This window comes from Lepidochelys olivacea (assembly GCF_965140295.1).
Source record: "Lepidochelys olivacea isolate rLepOli2 genome assembly, chromosome: 6".
Lineage (NCBI taxonomy): Eukaryota > Metazoa > Chordata > Testudines > Cheloniidae > Lepidochelys > Lepidochelys olivacea.
In genome coordinates, this window is record NC_140416.1 from 64,957,443 (window position 1) to 64,976,995 (window position 19,553).

Here is a 19,553-nt window from a genome sequence, read left to right on the forward strand (position 1 = left end):
GTGCCCTGTTCAGAGAGGCCTTTAGAGAATGGACTGGCTGAAACTGTTTGATGTATTCCTAATATTTCCTTCTTCTTTTGCAGTTTCCGAGGAAGGAGAATTCAAGGCCCTCTGTAGTTATTTATCTCTACCCACAAATCTGTTCCTGCTTTTTGAGGAATATTGGGGCACTGTAAGCCCCTTGCTCCAAAGGTACTTGTTGGAGATGGGGGAGCAGTGGAACCAACCTTCCATTTTGTGATGGCTGTAAGGGAATTTCAGATGAAATTAGTGAATAATTGGTTACACTCTGTCCAATACCATATTGCAGTTGCAAAAGAGTTGGCTTGATGAACAGAGTGTATACTGAACCACTTAAGGAGTTTGGAATTCGGGGGAGAGATGGGAGGTGTTCATATAATCTCCACACCTGATTCTAATATTGACTGGAAAGAAAATCAAGAAAGAGAGAATACAGCAGTGGGTATAAGAAAGTACCAGTACCAATGATGCTAACAGGTAGGCGATATTAGCAGTAGAAGGACTGTACCTAATTGGGTGAGGAATCTGGGCAAAGCTAAGCAGAAACAACTAAAGTGTTTGTACACCAATGCAAGAAGCCTCAGTAACAAAATAGAGGAACTAGAACTACTGGTGCAGGAAGGGAAACCAGATATTGTAGGGAGAAAATAGTCATGACTGAATTACAGATATTGAAGGGTATGTGCTGTTCAGGAAAGACCAAAATAAAAATAACGGTAGTGCAATAGCATTGTATATTAATGATGAGGTAGACCATAAAGAAATTAGAAGTGATCCAATGGATAACAGAGTCTAGTTGGGTCAAAATCACTTTGGGGGAAAAAAACTACCAGAGGCTTTTTGTATGTTACAGACCCCCGCCAGGATCCAATTTGGATATGAATAGAGACCTTTTTATATTTTAATGAAATAAATACTACTGGGAATTTGTGAGATTATGGAAAGGGCAAGTGCTACTAGTAATAGTAGGGCCCAGATTTTCCTGGATGTGGTAGCTGACAGATTCCTTCCCTAAAAAGTCACCAAATCTAAGAGAGGCGATGCCACTTTAGATTTGGTATTTATTGGTGAGTAGTGAGGATCTCATAGAAGAACTGGTTGTAGGGGACAACCTTGGTTTTAGTGATCATGAGTTAATTCAGTTTAAACTCAATAGAAGGATAAACAAAAATAGATCTGCATCTAGGGACCTTGATTTCAAAAGGGAAAACTTTAAAATATTAAGGGAATTGGTTAGGGAAGTGGATTGGACGGAAGAACTAAAGAATTTGAATGTGGAGAAGGCTTGGAATTAGTTTCTGCAACTTTGACTTTAAAATATCTGAAGCCTGTATCCCACACAAGGGGAAGAAATTTGTAGGGAAGGATTGCAGACTAAATTCAATGAGTAGGCATCTCAAACAGGTTCTTAAGAAAAAGCAGAAAGCCTACAAGGAAAGGAAGATGGGATGGATCAGCAAGGAAAGTTACCTCTTAGAGGTCAGGAAATGTAAGGAAAAAATGAGAACTGCCAAAAGCCAGGCAGAGTTGGATGTTGCAAAGGAAATTAAAACCAATAGTAAAAAGTTCTATAGTCCATCTAAATAAAAAGAAAACAGGGAAAAAAGAAGTGACCGCTAAACACTGAAGATGGGGTGGAGATTAAAGATAATCTAGGAATGGTCCAACACCTAAACGAATGCTTTGCCTCCATGCCCTTTACTTTGGGGTTCTGCCCCAGCAGGACCCCCATGCTCTGGGTCCACATTCTTGGTCTCCCCTTCCAGGGGACCCCCCAACCCTCTTAAACCCACCTTGTCTCAGTGGCTACTGCCAGTCGTCATCTAGTCCCCCGCTCACTGGGGCAGACTGCAATCTGTAATGGCCACTCATTATTGGCAAGGGGTTAGGACCTGCTGCCCTTGCCTATTCCCAGGCTGTATCTCTGCAGCCCCAGTACCTCTGTAGGCCTTCAACAAGGTCTGCAGGCTGGGGTTTTACCAGGCTGGAGCTCCCCAGCGCCCTTGCTCTATTCCCCAGCACTGCTCCAGTTCAGGTACCTTCCTCTCAGGCAGCTAGCCCTTCTCCCTCCAGGGCTGGAGAGAGACTCTTCTCGGCTCCTGGCCCACAGCCCTCTTATAAGGGTCAGCTGGGCCCTAATTGAGCTGGCCACAGCTGTGGCTGCTTCCCCAATCAGCCTAGCTTGGCTGCTTTTAACCCCTGTTCTCCAGGAGTGGGGCATCCGTGCCACTACAGGGGCCAGTCTTCTTTTAACATTTGTATTAATGACCTTGACACAAAAAGTGGGAGTGTCCTAATAAAATTTGCAGATGACACAAAGTTTGGCTGTATAGCCAATACAGAAGAGGATCAAAATATTATACAAGAATATTTGGACAACCTTGAAAACTAGTGTAATAGAAATGGGATGAAATTGAATAGTGCAAAGTGCAAGGTCATGCACTTAGAGACAAACAACAAGAATTTTTGCTATAAAATGGGGACTTATCAGTTGGAAGCAACAGAGGAGGAGAAAGATCTGGGTGTATTGGTTGTTCACTGGATGGCTATAAGCTGCCAATATGATGCGACTGTGAAAAGGCTAATGCAGTCCTAGGATGCATCAGGAGAGGTATTTCCAGTAGGGACAGGGGAGTATTAGTATCATTATACAGGGCACTGGTGAGACCTCATCTGGAATACTGTGTGCAATTCTTGTCTCCCATGTTTAAGACAGAGAAAACCTACCTTGTGAGAAGAGACTCAAAGAGCTTGGCTTGTTTAGTCTAATCCAAAAGAAGGCTGAGGGGAGATATGATTGCTCTCTATAAATACATCAGAGGGATAATTTGCAGGGAGGGAGAGGAGTTATTTAAGTTAAACCACAGTGTTGACACAAGAACAGATGGATATAAACAACTCATCAACAAGTTTAGACTTGAAATTAGATGAAGGTTTCTAACCATCAGAGGAGTGAAGTGCTTCCAAGGGGAGCAGTGGTGGCAAAAAGCTAACTAGCGTCAAGACTGAGCTTGATAAATTTATGGAGGGAGTGGTATGATGAAACTACCTACAATGGCATATAGCTGGTGTGTGACTGCTAGTAGCAAATAACCCCAACAGCCGGTGATGGGACTCTAGAGGGGAAGGCTGATTTACTACAGAGAATTCTTTCCCAGGTATCTGGCTGGTAGGTCTTGCCAAAATGCTCGTGGTCCAACTAATCGCCATATTTGGGGTCCCCTGGATCAGATTAGCAGAGACCCTGTGTGGGGGTTTGCCTTCCTCTGCAGCATGGGCACAGGTCACTTGCAGGTTTTAAACAAGTGTAAATGGTGGATTTTCTGTAACTTGAAGTCTTTAAATCATGATTTGAGGACTTCAGTAGCTCAGCCAGAGGTTATGGGTCTATTACAGGAGTGGGTGCGTGAAGTTCTGTGGCCTGCAATGTGTAGGAGGTCAGACTAGATGACTGTGATGGTCCCTTCTGACTAAGCAGTTTGAGTATCTTAGAATAATTTATCATGGTTGTATTAAACCAGAGTAAATGAGTCATTTGGAATTGGTGCATGTAGAGAGGATTACATTCATGAAGGAAGTTATTCTGGAGTGTTGCTTTTGTGTTATATGATTCCTTGGTCTGTCCTGTCTGCCCTATCTGCCCACAGGACAGGTAGCGACTATGATGATATCTGAAAGCAGGGTTCTTAGTATGGTATAAAGTATAACCTGCCATTTCTGTTTTTTGGGCTATACCTGCCTAATTTCCAAAGCAGAGTCTGATTAGGTGCTGTAGTTGACCCTACTAGTTAAAAGTAGGGTACTACCCCAACAATATGGATGTAGAAATCTATCTGTAAAGGAAGGATTGGTTAAAACTAAGAAAAACTACTTAAACTTCCACATCACTGTCTTGAAGAATGTCCACATTCAGCTGAGTCCATTGTGTGCAATATTAAAGTTAACATTTTGTTGTAGTAATTGGTTTTCTTGGTTCCTGGTGAAATTATCTGCTTCATCACCAGTTTTTCTCACTTGCCCTCTGTCATCATGAGGCATCTGTGTTGTCTAGCATACTTCAACCAAAGAGACATTTTGAGCCTGTTGACTCCAACCTTCTGTCTCAATGCTGTCTCAGATTATCCCCAGATGTACTAAATATAATTTGGTTCATTTTTATTTGAAGAACAACCTCCAGTAAGCAACTGGGTTTTTAAGTCCCTTAAATGATCGCTTATCAGAAAAAAAAATATATATATATATATATATATATATATATATATATATATAGTGTGTGTGTGTTTTTAAGTAACACAAGACATTCCTTCCAGCTGAGGCTGAATACATTATCTCCACAATAGCGCTCCCAGCCCAAAGCATAGGGATTCCAAATGGGAGACCAGATCTTTTATGTAGTAATAATGCTATTGTGTGTGTTTTTATTTATAAAATCCGTTGTTTCTGAGAAATCCTGTTGATACAGATCAGTTAAAATGACCAGTTGCTGGAGGTCCCTCTTCTCTTCTGCTTTGTATAAGTAATATAAAATAACTGTATCAGCAAGAATACCAAAGCAGTCATTTCATTCCTGTGATTAGCAGCTTGGCAGTATAGTAGCTTACTACACTGTGGAGATGGATATGTTCTTCCATTATAAACATAAATACAGTAAACATTTTCAATGGTGCATTTTAAAAAAGTGTTTGAAAAGCAATCACTAGAAGCAATAAATACTACATTTAAAATGTAGGATATTTTAATGTACAACCTTCATCAATAGGTATTCCAAGGGAAACAGTGTGTGAGAGTCCACATTCACATTCTGAGAAAGTCAGCATTTGCAGATGGTGCAAACATTTTTTACGTGTGTGTTTCATTCTAGTGAAATCTTTATAATTTGTGTTTTTAAAAATAGATTTCTCTCTTGCATAAACTTTCAAGATTTTTCACTACTTTTTGTATCCGTTTAGTTACGGTTATTAATTATATATAGTGTTCATACAATATAATCTGTCAATATTTGTCTGATACAGGTGGTGTGCTGACCCTGCTGTACTAAGTTTTCTTAAAGGGAAAAACATTTCAGTAAGGTTAGTTTCATTTTTTTTTCTGGGCTTTGTTTTTGATCTGTAACAGTTGAAAGAGCTGGGCTCTGAGTAGTTAAATGAGGGCAAGTCTTGCAGTTAGGGATTCCTTGCTTCCTTTTGCACCTTTGCCATAAACCCACCCGCCTCTTGAAATGACTTTACAGGATTCCTTTATCAAGACTAAACAATTACTATTCCCTCAGAACATCAAACATTTTACCACGCCAGTCAGACATCAGCGTTTTTCTGGGGTAGGCTAATGTAATGATTGGTAACATGAGAGAACCTTCATTGGGTTGTAAAATGTATGCCCATTCCATGCAAACTTAGTTTGCTTACCTTTTGTTGTACATTTACTGTGGAAACATTTCCTGTGTGGTTTGTCTTATATCCCTTATTGTAGCTGCTAGAGGTTGTGACATGATTCTGGGCCCTGAGAGTTTGAAAGAGAGGACAGGGAGTTTACCAGCGTGGTAAATTATTGGCAGTGTATGTCCATTCTGTTTGTTGTGATCTTTGTGTGGCTTTATCCTTCATTAATATTTTTTACAGTATTTCTTCTTCTACTCATTTACTAGATATCCAAGGAAAAGAAATAATTTGATAGAGCTTCCAGAAGACTACAGTTGCCTCCTGAATCAAGCCTCTCAGTTTAGGTAAAAAGTAGCAGTTTGATCTGCCTTCTTGTCAAGTGTTCTTTCCTTTTCATATCCTTGCAATTAGTGTAACCCATGTGAAACGTGACAAAACTATTAACAGAAACAATTCTGGGATGGAAATCGGATGCTGCCACTTCACCAATCCAGGAAGAACCGTTGTCTGTGATGTTCAAGTCTGGGAAGGGTATTGCAAAATTTGTAGTGAACATACTGTTTTGTTCCCAACCATCAGTAACCAGCAGTCCATTTTAAGTATCATGCTACTTACTTTTCACATAATGACCATATATAAAACTATTACAGCTTAAAGCACTGACGCACTTCGGTAAACAAATGTAGGTTTGATATAGCTGACATTTGTTTTCACCATTGCCCACTTCAGGACCAGAGGTTTGGCATTGGCTTCGAGTAGGAATGCTGAACCTGGCCCACAGGTGAAGTGTTGGTAGCAGAGGGGACCGTGTGAAAATATATCGTTTCACTTCCTGTGGAAAAACATGGAATCATGGATATAGTCCAATGTGCTTTTTAATTCTTTCTAAAGAGAATTTTGCTCTTGGAAGTTTGTTTTGAATTTTAACAGTAGTGAACTTAATGCTCATGAATGAACCACTTGTTTGATCTGTGAATAGTGAGGAGGCAGGCACCGAGCAAGTTATGCTATGTCGCCCTGCCAGTGCTGCTCCTGACCTACATCACCTTACCCACTTTGGCATTCTAGTACTGTGCCTGTATGTCAGTTTTGTTATTTGTATAAATGGGCTAGAATAACATCACCAAATTTACTTCCACTTTTGACTTGACTCAGTTCCTAATCCTGCATTTCCTCAGTTTAGTTTTAATAAGGCACATTTCTCAAATTGGGTATCTGCATTAATGATTTACTGAAGAGAGGTACATTATTCATGGAGAGGAGGAGGTCTTCTCACTCCATTCGTGCTGGTTTAATATGCATTTTAGCAATCTTTGGGTCCTGTTGGAATCTATACACTGATGCAGCTTTCTCCTTTTGTTTGTTTCCATTAAATACAGCAGGAGTTTCTCAACGTGTATAGTGTGATCCACATCTTAGCAGAAAGATGGTTGCCGACCATTCCCTTCCATTCACCATTGCGTGGGTCACCTTATCTGCCATTTGCAATTGAATAAGATTGCAATGGCAACTAGAGCCATTGATTACATGGAAAATTAATAGGAAAATATTAAATGTAGTTTTAGTTGTGTTAGCAGTTAGGAAATGAAAAGGAGAATTACTATCATGTGAGCAGGCCTGGACTTGGAGCAATGCTTTGCAAGACTGTAGCTTGAGAACCTCTGGAACATCACTTGGTAGATGTAATGTTGGGAAGAATAATGTCCCATGTGATCACAAAATTGACAGTTACTTTAGAAAAGCTTTCACTGAATTTATACCAAATTTCTCCCCTCCCCAGCTGATCTATACTAGAGGGAAGCACCTCTTCCTTATGGGAAAAATTAGAACGAATTTTACCAGATAGTTTCAGAGGAGGCGTTGTGATCGACGGTGCCTCTTTTCTGAAAAAGGCCTTTGCGTCAAACCAGCATGACTGACTGTATTTTTTAAAATCTTTTCAATGTATTTGCAATAACTATTTTGGTTCCATATTGCACTTAATAATTACCACCTTTCTCTTTACAGGTGCCCACGGTCTTTTGACGATGAACGAAAGCACCCAATGTTGTGTTTGTTCTGTGGAACCATGCTGTGCTCCCAGAATACCTGCTGCCAGGAGTTGGTGAATGGGGAGGAGCTGGGAGCCTGTACCTCTCATGCTCTCCATTGTGGAGCTGGAGTGTGTATGTTCCTCAAGTAGGTAACTGATCAGTATGTAATTTTTTGCAGAGGAGAATAATTTAAGAAGGCCAGATGACACAGAAGGGCAAAAACCTCATACTCTTTGGGATTGGGGAGAAAGAGCCAGCATGTTGACATACACTGTAGGCCAGTAGTTCTCAACCAGACTGCTGTATCCCTTTCAGGAGTCCCATTTGTCTTGCGTACCCCCAAGTTTCACCTCACCTTACTTAAAAACTACTTGCTTACAAAATCAGACAAAAAAAATACAAGTGTCACAGTGCACTATTACTGAAAAATTACTTACTTCCTCCTTTTTACTATACAATTATAAATGAGTTGGAATAGAAATATAAATTAATCATTGTCTGTATGAAACTTTAATTTGTACGGACTTTGCTAGTGCTTTTTATGTAGCCTGTTGTGAAATCAGGCAAATATCTAGATGAGCTGATGTGCCCCCTGGAAGACCTCTGCATACCACCAGGGGTATGTGTACCCCTGGATGAGAACCACTGCTCTAAGCCACCAAAAAGTTAAATCACCCTGCAGTAAAACTGCAATGTCGGTCAATGGGCAGTGCTATAGTCTGAAGGTGTCCAGTCAAACTGCACCCTTTGTCGTGTGTTTACAGAACACCACAAAGCCAATAAGTCTATATTAAGAGTAACTACTTTTCAGGTAAAATATCAAGTCTATGCTGCAGGATCCTGTACTTGGCTTGCATTTTCAAGTATCATAAGGGAGTTAGGCACCCTACTCCTTTAGGTTCCTTAGAAAATCCTAGCCTTTTATGCATGTTTATTGTCAAGTTGTTAATGTATGTGATGGACAAATTACTTACACCTTTAAAATTACTTACAGCTTTTTCTGCATTGTTGAGTACTGTAAAGGGGCAAAATCTGATATTTGTCTTAATTTTGTTCTCTGTGGCTTAAAAATGGCTGAATTGACATTGGGGTGGGACCAACTTGTTCCGAGGGCTTGAGGCTTGGGATCGAGTGATTTTGGAGGGAGCAACATGCATACCTCCTCTGTATCTGAGAGGTTTGCTGTAGTGTGGAGCTCTTAAGGGGGAGAAATAACAGAAGTACAAGAGCATCTGGAGGAGGAAGAAATTATTTCCTGGAGGTTTCAAAACAGATTTAACTGTCATCTGAGCTTTTACCTCCTTGCACTGCCCATCAGGAGTGAGTTTGCACAGAAAAGGAAGGAGAGCGGTATTTTTTTTTTTTTTAAGACTCCAATAATTAACTAAAGTATCTCAGTTTTAATAAACATTGCTAGCACGTAGCACATTCTCTGTATATGTGGTATCTTCCCGGTTAGTGAAGATTAGCATGGGGTCACTATGAAATGTTAAGAATGGTCTAGCTCAGAGGTTCTCAAAATAGGGGTCGGGACCGCTCCAGGAGTTGCAAGGTTATTACATGGGGGGTCACGAGTTGTCAGCCTCCACCCTAAACCCCGCTTTGCATCCAGCATTTATAATGGTGTTAAATATATTTAAAAAGTGTTTTTAATGTATAAGGGGGGTCGCACTCAGATGTTTGCTACGTGAAAGTGTTATACCAATAAAATAAAAACCAGTAGGATCTTATTAAAGGGGAAAAGGCAAAATGACACATTTATTGTGAATACAGAAAGAATCATAGTAAGCAGTTAGTTATAGCTATAACATTCCATTCCATTCAATTTCATATTTATTCACACATTCATTCATACACACACACACAAGTTCTGCAAGGTTGTTATCATAGTTACCAGCCTTAGAGTTGCTTATGCCAAGCCACTGGCTAGGTGGCTTGGACATGAGGAGGGAACAGGGCCTTTTCAGATGCTCATCTGACGCTCCTGGAAGTTGATTTGCAGAATCAGACCCCAAAGTTCTCAGTTTCTAGAGTCCATTTTTATAGGAATTTATTCCTATGCCAGTCTATGGGAATTGCTTCGTCATGCTGTTGCTGAATCAATCAGCAGACGGCACATTCCTGGTGGCTCCATGTTGTTCTTCGGTTCTCCCACCATTGAGGCTGTTGGGTGGATTCCGGTCTGCGGGCCAGGGGTCCTCTGGTTGTTTCCACTTGACGCCTTCTTCGGCCGATGGACACTGGATTCTTAGGCTGGCACCTCCCTGATCATTCAGTTATTATCCACACCAAGCATCCATCCACGTACATCCTCTATCTCTATTTTAATCACAATTGTTAACAAAGCAAGGTAAATACAACAAAAGGGCTGGGAGTCTCTGTGTGCTGTTTCTGTTGTTACAAAGTATTGCTTTGAGAACAGACTTTGTCTTAGGATGTACTAACACAATTAGCAGCTTGCAAGTTTCACACAGAGAGGGAGAGAAACAGTACCAAAAAACAAGATACCTCTTAATTAGTAATACCCTGGAATTTAAACTATGAGGAATCAAACTCATTTGTGATTTTAATACAGAACTTCTTTAATATAATCCAACAAAAGGGGTCACCAGTACAAAAGTTTGAGAACTACTGGTCTAGTAGCCAAGTGAAGAGGCAGTTGACTGACCATATCCAGATAACAGAATAGCGCAGTCCACAAAATAAAGAAATTTAATAGCTGATTATTCTTCAAGTAATTTCAATGTCGTTTCCACTCTTGGGTGTCCGTGTGCCCAGCATACAGCCGTCAGAAACTTATTCCATCAGTGGTACCCATTGGGCAGCTCAAGCTCAGCCTGCTGCTGCACACCATTGTGCAGAGGTGTAAAGGGCAGAGCTGCCCCTAGCCCCGCTCAGTTCCTTCTGACTGCCAGTCATTTGAACTCTACGCTACCAAAGCAGTTCTCTTTCTCGGCCTTCGTGAATATTTTGTGTGTGTATTGTTAGTCCAGTCTTCAGCATAGTTAGGATAGTTAGACTTCTTTTCAGACTTGTTTTCCTCATTTGTCCGGTTTTCTGTTCACAGTACCAGAGTATGTCCCGATTATTGGGCTTCAAGCTGTGCGCTTCTTGCTCAAGGCCTATGTCAGTGATCGATCTGCGTAATAGCTGCCTGAAGTGCTTGGGGAGGCATAAAGGACTTGCGAGGGGATTTCAAGCCTAGGACAAAGAAGGATAGGGAGGCTAGGCTGAAATTCTTGCTCATGGAGGCAGTGCTCAGGCCTCTTTCAGAGCCGTGCCAGTCTGCCTCAGTGCTGAGTGCTACAGCTTCATTGAGAAAAGCGCCTCCAGCTTTAGAGGAATCCTAGCATCATTCTACCTTGTTCACATTGAGGAAGAAATACAGACTTCCAGGAAAGCCGCAACCAGGGGAAGGTGTCCACCTTCTAAGTCTGGTGAGAGGGGCGAGAAGGAGTTGAGTAGAGTACACCTGAAACCTAAACACTCCTCCAGATTGGTGCCTAACTTGACTGAGTTGACTCCAGCAACACAAGGAGCATTGTCAAGCCTGCCACAAGAAGCGGCACTGTCAGCTTCTTGGGCACTGCAACAGGAGATCATTTCCATGCCAACTACCCCGGAAGCACTTGCAGCGGCAAGAAATCTGCTCTGCCTCTCGATGACTGTCTCCTTCCTTATAGGAGTCCAATTCCTCTGCATTGCTGCCCTGTCCACCAGTGATTTAATCTCCAGTACCCCAGTTGCCTGCTTTCTGGATAGGTGGGCCCTCGTTACCCTCCAAGGGGAAGCATGCAGTGATGGTGTTGCTTCACCCATCGCCAGATTCTTGGAACTGGTCAACAGCACTGACTGGATCAGCCCTGCCATTGTCAGAGGAAGGGGAATCGTTGTCGTTGGGTTTAGAGGTGGGATTTGATGTCTCACAACCCCAAAACAGGACCCTCTGGGCCCCTCAAAGATCCTCTCTTCTGACCTACCACCCTGACCCCTGAGTGGGACCTGCCATGAGAATGTGGCCAGGACAGTGGGGCCTTGTCCTGTATCAGTGCTTGTTTTGAAACACTTGGAGGTTTCTCCCAACTTTCAGATTTTACCCACACCGTGTGTACTTGAGATCCTCATCTAGAAGAGCAGAATCTGCACACACAGAGGCTCCGTCCCCAGAGTCCAATACCAGGCATAGTACGAAGAAGAGGTTCCAGAACCAGAGCAACAGCCATTAGAAGAGATTCTACCCCATCTGGTCTTGGCTTCCTCTCCAGATGAGGCTGTTTCATCTGGGATCACTTCTCTTCCTCCCGAGGATTTTAAAGTTTATCAGAAGTTGTTAAAGAAAGTGGCTGCAGATTTAAGTGTACAGGTCAAGGGGTTAGGGAGTCCTCACATCACCTGGTGGCCAATCAATGAGGCTATACTAGAGCCTATAAAGGCTTTATGGCAGACTCCATCCTCTGTGGCTCCCACCTCTAAAAGGGCTGAAAGAAAGTACTGTGTACCCTCCCAACGTTTTGAGTACCTTTATACTCCCCTTCCCCTCCCCCCCGGCTCATCAGTCATCACAGTGACTAATGAGAGGGCATGACAGGGGCACCAGGCTGCCATGCACAACTCAGAAGATGCTAAGAGGCAAGACTTATTCAGCAATAAGTGGTGGACACATCACCTTCATATTGGTGCACATAACAAAAATCATGTGGTGGGGGTGGGGCCGAGGGGTTCTTGTGGGAGGGGGCTCGGGCAAAGGGTTGGGGTGCAGGGGTCTGGGGTGCAGGAGGGTGCTCCGGGGCTACTGCAGGGAGAGAGGACTCCCCCCAGCACTTTCTCGCTGCAGCAGCACCTGGGCTTCGGGGGAGAAGTGCATGTCCCCGCTGCAGGAGGGCTGGGGCTGGGGCTGGGGCTGCAGGAGAGGTGCCCCTCCAGCAGGTCCAGGCCAGGGGAGGGCCATGCCTGGGGCTGGGCCGCTCTGGCTGCAGCAGGTCTGGGCTGTAGGGTGAGTTGGGGCCAGGGGAGGGACGCCCCTGCCCCGGCCGCAGCAGGTCCCCAAGCGGGTTCCCTAAGTGCCTGTGTGGTGCTAAATAGGCTGCTGTGCGGCTGTGCAGCTTACAGGGAATTTAGGTTTCCAGCTCTGGGCCCTTCAAGATAGCCTGGAAGTGCAGTCATTTTGATGGCCAGTTGAGACTGGTATGTCTGTCTCCATCTCTTCATACCCAAACTCCCTCACCTTTGCAAACTGTCTGTTCCTCTTTCACTATGCTTGGTCCTGAGTTACTTCAGACCATAGGGTCTTTAGCACTGTGGAAGTGGAATATACTCTCCAGTTTGTTTCTGCCCCTCCTCCCACCTTCTCTCCCCGTCCTTCAGGGACCACTCTCGCAAGAAACTCCTTATCGAGGAAGTACAATAGCTCCTTCGCTTTGGAGCCATAAAGGAGGTTCCATGTGGTCACAGAGGGAAGTGGGTTTATTCCAGATATTTCCTAACCCCAAAAGTGAAGGGGGATTTCAGATCAATCTTAAACCTGTGTCCACTCCACAAATTCTTAAAAAAGATAGTTTTGCACAGCCAATTTTCATGCTAACGACAGCTGCTTCTGCTCTGGGGTGGTGACCCCACCTGGATTCTCATTGGATAAGAGCTCACCTGGATAAACATTGCTAGCACTTACCACATACACAGAGAATGTGCTATCCTCCCGGTTAGTGAAGATTAGCATAGGGGTCACTATGAAATGTCAAGAATGGTCTAGTTCAGAGGTTCTCAAAATAGGGGTCGGGACCCCTCCGGGAGTTGCAAGGTTACTTAGACTTAGAGTCCGTGGTCCTCAGAAGACTCAGCTTTACACATCCGTGCCAAAGAACTGAAACCTGTCAGTCTGGCATGCCAGGTATTTCTGATGTAGATCAGCGGAAGCAGCTTGTTAGTCCTCACAGACAAACAATGGAAATGTTTTACCTGAACGAGCAATGGGGAGCCTGCTCTTCTCTGCTCTGTCCAGAAGCAACTTTACTCTGGGAGCTCTGCATTGCCAGCTTGATAGATCTAGAAGTATCTTACCTGCGAGGAATACAGAATGACCTAGCAGGCCACCTGAACAGATCATTTACAAGTCACCACAAGTGATGTCTTTGCCAGATGTGGCCAGTTACATCTTCCAGCAGTGGGGGCTTCCCCAGATAGACCTATTTGCAACAAAGTCGAACAGAAGTTGTCCACTAATTCTGCTCCCTATGGAGTCACAGCCCAGCTTCCATAACAGGTGATAGGCTTTTCTGTGCTTCTCCACCAATTCCATTAGTTGACAAGGTGTTACTAAAGATAAGACCGGACCAGGCCAGAATCACAAGTAGAGTCCCAGCAAGGACCCATATCAGCACAGGTTCTCCACTCTTCTGGCACTATCCGTGAAACTTCTAATTTCACTTCCACTAGACTTGGACCTAATCTCCCAGGATCACAGTTGCCTACTCCATCTGAGCCTACAGTTCCTTCACTTAACTGCAGGGATGCTCCATCGCTAGGCACTAGAGAGCAGGCCTACTTGAAAGACATCAAGAGATCCTGCTGAATAGCTGAAAGCCTTCTACAAGAGTAACTTGCCTCTGTCAATGGAAGTGGTTTTTCTATCTGTTCTTGCCAGTGTGGATTATTGCTGACAAGTTCTTCAGTTCACCAGATTCTAGACCTGAATTATTATACCTGAAACAGACAACCAGGGTTTGGGGGTCAGTTCCTTCAAGGTACATAAAACAACTATTTCAGTACTCCATCCTAAAGTGGACAGTCACTCTATTTTCTCCAGTGATATGTCAATAAAGTTTTGAAAAGGCTTAGTCAAATTAAACCCTTAGGTGCAAGACCAAGTTGTCCTGTGGGATCTAAACTTAGTATTGTCAAGATATATGGGTTCCCCATTAAAGCCACTAGCTACTTGTTTTCTGCTGCATCTGTCAATTAAGGTTGCATTTTTGGTGGCCATTACCTCTGCCAGAATAATACGGGAGCTGTGGGCATTAATGCATTCATATCTGATCTTTTTTAAGGACCTGCATTCTCTCTCAAAGGTGGTTTCTTCTTTCCACATAAACCAGCCAATTTATTTGCCTGTAGTTTACCCAAAGCCACACTTGAGCAAGGAAGAGGAGCATTGGCATACCTTGGACATGGGGAAAGCCTTAGCGTTTTACCTGGACAGAACCAGACACTTTCTTAAATCGTCCCAACTGTTCATAGCAGTGGCAGACAGAAAAGGAGGTCAGTCTCCATCCAGAGAATTTCTTCCTGGATTGCATCCTGTGCACATATGTGCTAGGGCTTGGCTAATGTCACTCTGCCTGACAGTGTCTCAGCTCATTCGGTGAGGTTGCAGTTGACCTCAGTAGCCTTTCTAGCACAAGTTCCATTTGTTGACATTTGTACAGCAGCAACCACCTCAGTCCACACGTTTGCCTCCCACCGTGCTGTGGATCAAGACTCCAGAAGGATGCTAGAGTTGGACAAGTTGTTCTCCAATCTTTATTGAAATAGACTCTGATCCCATCTCCTGTTCTTATGGCTTGTGAGTCACCAAGATTGGAATGCACGTGTACAATCACTCAAAGAAAAACCGGTTATTAACCCGTTTTGTAACGGTTGTTGCACATGTCTGTTCCATGACCCACCCTTTTGTCCCTCTACATTGAAGTTCCAGCAAGAAGGATCTGAGGGCGGGGAGCTAGGGGCAGCTCTGCTCTTTGTACCTGCATGCAGTGGTGCACTACAGCAGGGGAAACTCGAGCTGTCCACCAGGTACCACTGAGGAATATGTGTGAGATGGCTGTGCAATGGGCACACCAAATCTCAAAAGTGGAATTGACGTGTGCAGCGCATCTTGAAGAACAGCTACAGAACAGGTTAGTAACCATTTTATTCTTATTGATGATAAGGCCCCTTGTGTCACGGGTATCTAATACTATACAATCACTTACATATTTATTGCTTTTGTGAAAATCTGTAGGGGCTTGTCTGAACACAGAAATTTAACCAGTTTAGCTCAAATAGATTTTTAAAAGTTGTTTAGTTAAACTCTTGCAACCCCCTGAGTGGATGCTCCTTTATGTTGGTTTAGATCTGGATTATATCAGTTTAACTTTCAGATGATTTACAGATGTATGTGATATACTAAACCAATATAAGACAGGTTTAAATCAATATAGGAGTGTCCACACAGGGGGTTACACTAGTTTAGCTAAATCTGTTTAAAAGAACACTTCTAGTTAAGCCAGTGCAACTTTGTGTGTAGACCTGTCAAAGTTTAAGCTTTTTTTAAGGTTGCTTATAAATAGTACCTGCAAAATTATATGGTTAATAATATTTTAAATGTGACTATTTTTGCCTTAAGAATCAGGGAGTGCAAAGTAGTCCTGATAGAAGGTAAAACCAGAGGCTGCTTATATCCTGCTCCCTATCTTGATGAATATGGAGAAACAGACCCAGGCTTGAAGTAAGTGCATGTTTAACTTTTTATTTGCTAGGAGTCTTAATTTTGTTCCCTTTCTTTGTTGTTCCCCTTATACTGCGCACAGTTCCTGCATAGTTCTGAGCAGCCCCATTTTTGATAGACTGGAAGTGTGATTGGTAACCATTTTTCACCATCATTCAGTATTTTCCATGGTTATACCATGGGTTGTTAATGTGGGACTGTTAATAGACACTTTGTCAAGTGCAAATAAGTCTAGGCATAGCCATAGACTCAATCAAGAAAGAGAGAAGAAAAGAAAACAAAAGGCCCAAAAATGGGGATATATAATGTTGTAACATGCCTAATGAATGTTCTCATTATTTCTTCCATGAAGAAGAGGCAACCCTCTGCATTTATGTCATGAACGTTACCGGAAACTCCATCTTCTATGGCAGCAACACTGCATCATAGAAGAGATTGCCAGGAGCCAGGAAACCAATCAAATCTTCTTTGGATTCAACTGGCAGCTGCTCTGAGTCCTAGCTTTTAATTAAATCCAGATGACTACAGATGATGTTTTGACAAAGGAAAAGGGGGTGGGGGGTATTACAGAGCCTTATCTAAGGGCTCAGACGTATGACTGATGCATTGAAACAAAAATAATTCTCATTTCATAGGATGTTTGTTTGTTTTGTTTTTGTTTTTTAAAGATAAACCCTATGTGGTGACTGTTGTAGAATATTCAGGGACAGAAATATCTTTTTCCAAAGGTTGTAGGCTCTACTAATTAGATGAGGGTAGCTTCCTACATTCACCTGCCTTCCATATGCACACACCAAAAATCCCAAACTGTCATTTATTGGCACTGGAAATACACCTGGAGGTGTGTTGCTAGGAAAGAACCAAGTAAGAGAAGCTGTTAATATTTCCAGTCATATGGTACAATAGGCATATCAGGGTTGATGTGATGTCTGAAATTGTTTGTCTTGAAATCTAGCTGGAATTTTGTACAACCCGTCCTCGTCCTTACTGTGTGTCTGGGTTCCTAGCCCTGGCTTAGAACTTAAAATGGCCAAGATCTGTGGCATATTTTCAGAGGGAGAAGTGATGCCAGGCCTCTACTAATCCATAGCAACAGGCTCAGCAAGCATTAAGTGTTGCAGCAGAAACTTGCACTGTGCCAGACCCTGGGATTTATTGGAGAGTGCTTTCAAAGGAATAATGTTTCCACTAATCCAGTCTTTAAAAGAGGGGCAGAAGGAGTGAATTGTGTGGGGGCGTTTCCATCTTGCTTGGTACATGTAAAATTAAACAGTGTGTGCTTATTGCATTGCCAGTACTGCACCTTATATAATGTAGCTTTAGGCTACTAATTCTGGAGACTACCCCAAGGAGTCCAGCACCACACTACTGTGGTAAGGCTGTGATCAGATTTACTATGTTTGTAATAGTACCCAGAAGTCTGTGCAGAGACAAACTCTAGACTGCTGATCTAGTGGTTCTGCACTCTATTTAGCCATCTGTCAGCTACAAAAAACATAAACTGCAGTAAAATGCATTAAAGTTGAATTAAAAAGCAAGACCCTCTAGAAAATAGCATGGCAAGATTATCTATTTAGAATCACTAAACACAGGCATAAATCAATACTTTGTATCTCCATGTTGGAGGGGCTTCCCACTCTTCATTCTTGTGTTATCTGTTTGGCGCCGTCCATAAACTATCTGTTTCTGGAGTCAAGCCAACCAGATGCTCGTTGTAACTTAAAGGAAAAAAATAGTTGTCTGTCTCTTTTTCAGAAACTAATGGCATTCTGTGACTGAACCATTTCTCATTAACTCATTGTTCTGTTTCCCAGATTTTAGCCATAATAATATACGTGAAGGGATCTTGTGATGTGACAGGTAAAAGTTCTAAATATACAAAGTCCTATAACTATTACTTTTCCAGGCAGTGGCATTTCTGTCTGAAAGGCTGAACTATCCTGAGAATGCATTTTAGATCTGTGTGTTCTGCTTTCCCCTCTTGCTGTTTGTGTGTGTGTATTGTGTGTGGGGGGGTGTTTTGTTTTTTAATGCTTTCTTAAGGCTTAGAAAGGGAGGGCTATAAAGAATTTTGTGACCTGCTGTTTGAGAGCGTGTGTGTGTGTGTATATGCGCGCATATATATAAAATACACACACACACACACACACACACACAAAATGTTTGCGTTCTTTTCTTAATGGTGCAGTGACATGCCATGTGGGAGGCAGAATCGCAAATCATGATTTCATGCTTAAGTATAATTTCCTCCTAGTTTCTTGAAGTTCTTAATGAACAGCAGTCGCTACTCCATTTAAAAGTGAAATTCAAATAGGTTGGAATATCAAATCATTATTTTCTAGCATTCAGATAGTCCTTAAAATTTTTGTTCATTTTTCATCTTATTTTCCCCAGACAGTGTAAATAGTTGTCTTCAGTATCTTTTCCTATCTTCCTCTCATTGCAATGAAGAATTCTCTCTTCATTTTGATATTTTCAGGTTTTTAAACTGAAGGTAAATCCCTCTGCAAAGAAACAATGGTTTTGTTCGTCTTGTTTAACCAGCTCCATGGAGATTTGCGTGCAGTGGCCAGTTCAAAGGTTACCAATAATACTGCTTACCAGCCAAAGCACTGTATTGAAATTAGCAAACATGCTTCACGGAGTTTAGCACTGACTTTATAGCTGTGTTCACTTACTGTTTCCCTGTAATTTATCTAGTCATGTATCGGATATTTTCAGTACTCCTGCGCTTTCAATGATGCAAGAAATTTGTACTCATGAAATTCAGCTAACAGACATGAAGCAAGATCACTTTATTTTGTGATGTTGGTAATGAGCAGTTCAAACTGTGCTATACAGAGACAGGAGCTGGTTTGAGCAGGCAAACTCTCTTGCTTAACATTCCCAAATGTCTTTCTGTAGTTGGGAGAGGTAGGAAAATGAGGGCAAAGGAAAAAATGTTGCATCGTTTTCTGTTTGTTTTCACTTTCTATTCTAGCAAATGGGCTCTCAGATCATCACTAATGAGTGTGGTCATTTCTCATTTCATAAATTACTATGCAGTTTGGTTCACTGTGAGTATTATCTGTATTTAGTGATTGCAAGATACCACTGATTTGAATTCCATCCAAGATAAACTGAAGAAGTTATTTGAATAATGCGTATATTGGTATCCTTAATTGCAAAAATGTAAATTTGAAACTTGTATAATGTTCTTGTGCTTTTGAAATAAAATATCTTATATATGTATATTTAAAAGAGGAAATAAAGTAACTTCTCATACATTGTTGGGCTTTTATGGGGAGGCAGTTTAGTATTTTACATTTCTCTTGCAGTGATGCCACCAGTATGGAAGGGGAAGAGGTGGCTAGTAAATAATTGGCAAACAGTACCAGTTACCACTATGGCTGATTAGTACTAGTTAACAGCTAGTTGTACTAACATCATAATTTTTGCTTCATGTTTAGAGAAATGCTTCATTCTGAAACTCTTCCTGTTTTTTAGCATCTAAGCTGCTAAGTCCTTTAGTACTTCTCTCAGTGCAGAGAAAAGGTCTTAATTATACAACTTAATTTTAAACCAGCTATTCATCTTAATGACACTGAGAAACTTGACAATCTAAATCAAAGAAAACCTACTATACTGTCTGCTGTGTAT

At 42.1% G+C, this 19,553-nt stretch overlaps 1 protein-coding gene across 2 annotated transcripts in view; it reads left to right on the plus strand.

Annotated features, from left to right (window-relative positions):
* The window catches only part of UBR1 (ubiquitin protein ligase E3 component n-recognin 1), a 145,690-nt gene extending 126,343 nt beyond the window's left edge, over nt 1-19,347 (plus strand). Inside the window, exons 42-47 of one of the 2 annotated variants that reach the window (XM_084631233.1) lie at nt 84-192; nt 5,034-5,090; nt 5,666-5,743; nt 7,407-7,577; nt 15,813-15,914; nt 16,267-19,347. In XM_084631233.1, the coding sequence (XP_084487359.1) occupies nt 84-192; nt 5,034-5,090; nt 5,666-5,743; nt 7,407-7,577; nt 15,813-15,914; nt 16,267-16,408 (659 nt within the window). In that variant the 3' untranslated portion in view covers nt 16,409-19,347. The remainder of the gene's footprint in view (nt 1-83; nt 193-5,033; nt 5,091-5,665; nt 5,744-7,406; nt 7,578-15,812; nt 15,915-16,266) is intronic. The other variant, XM_084631232.1, reaches the window with a different exon arrangement.
* The last annotated feature ends 206 nt before the right edge of the window (nt 19,348-19,553 follow it).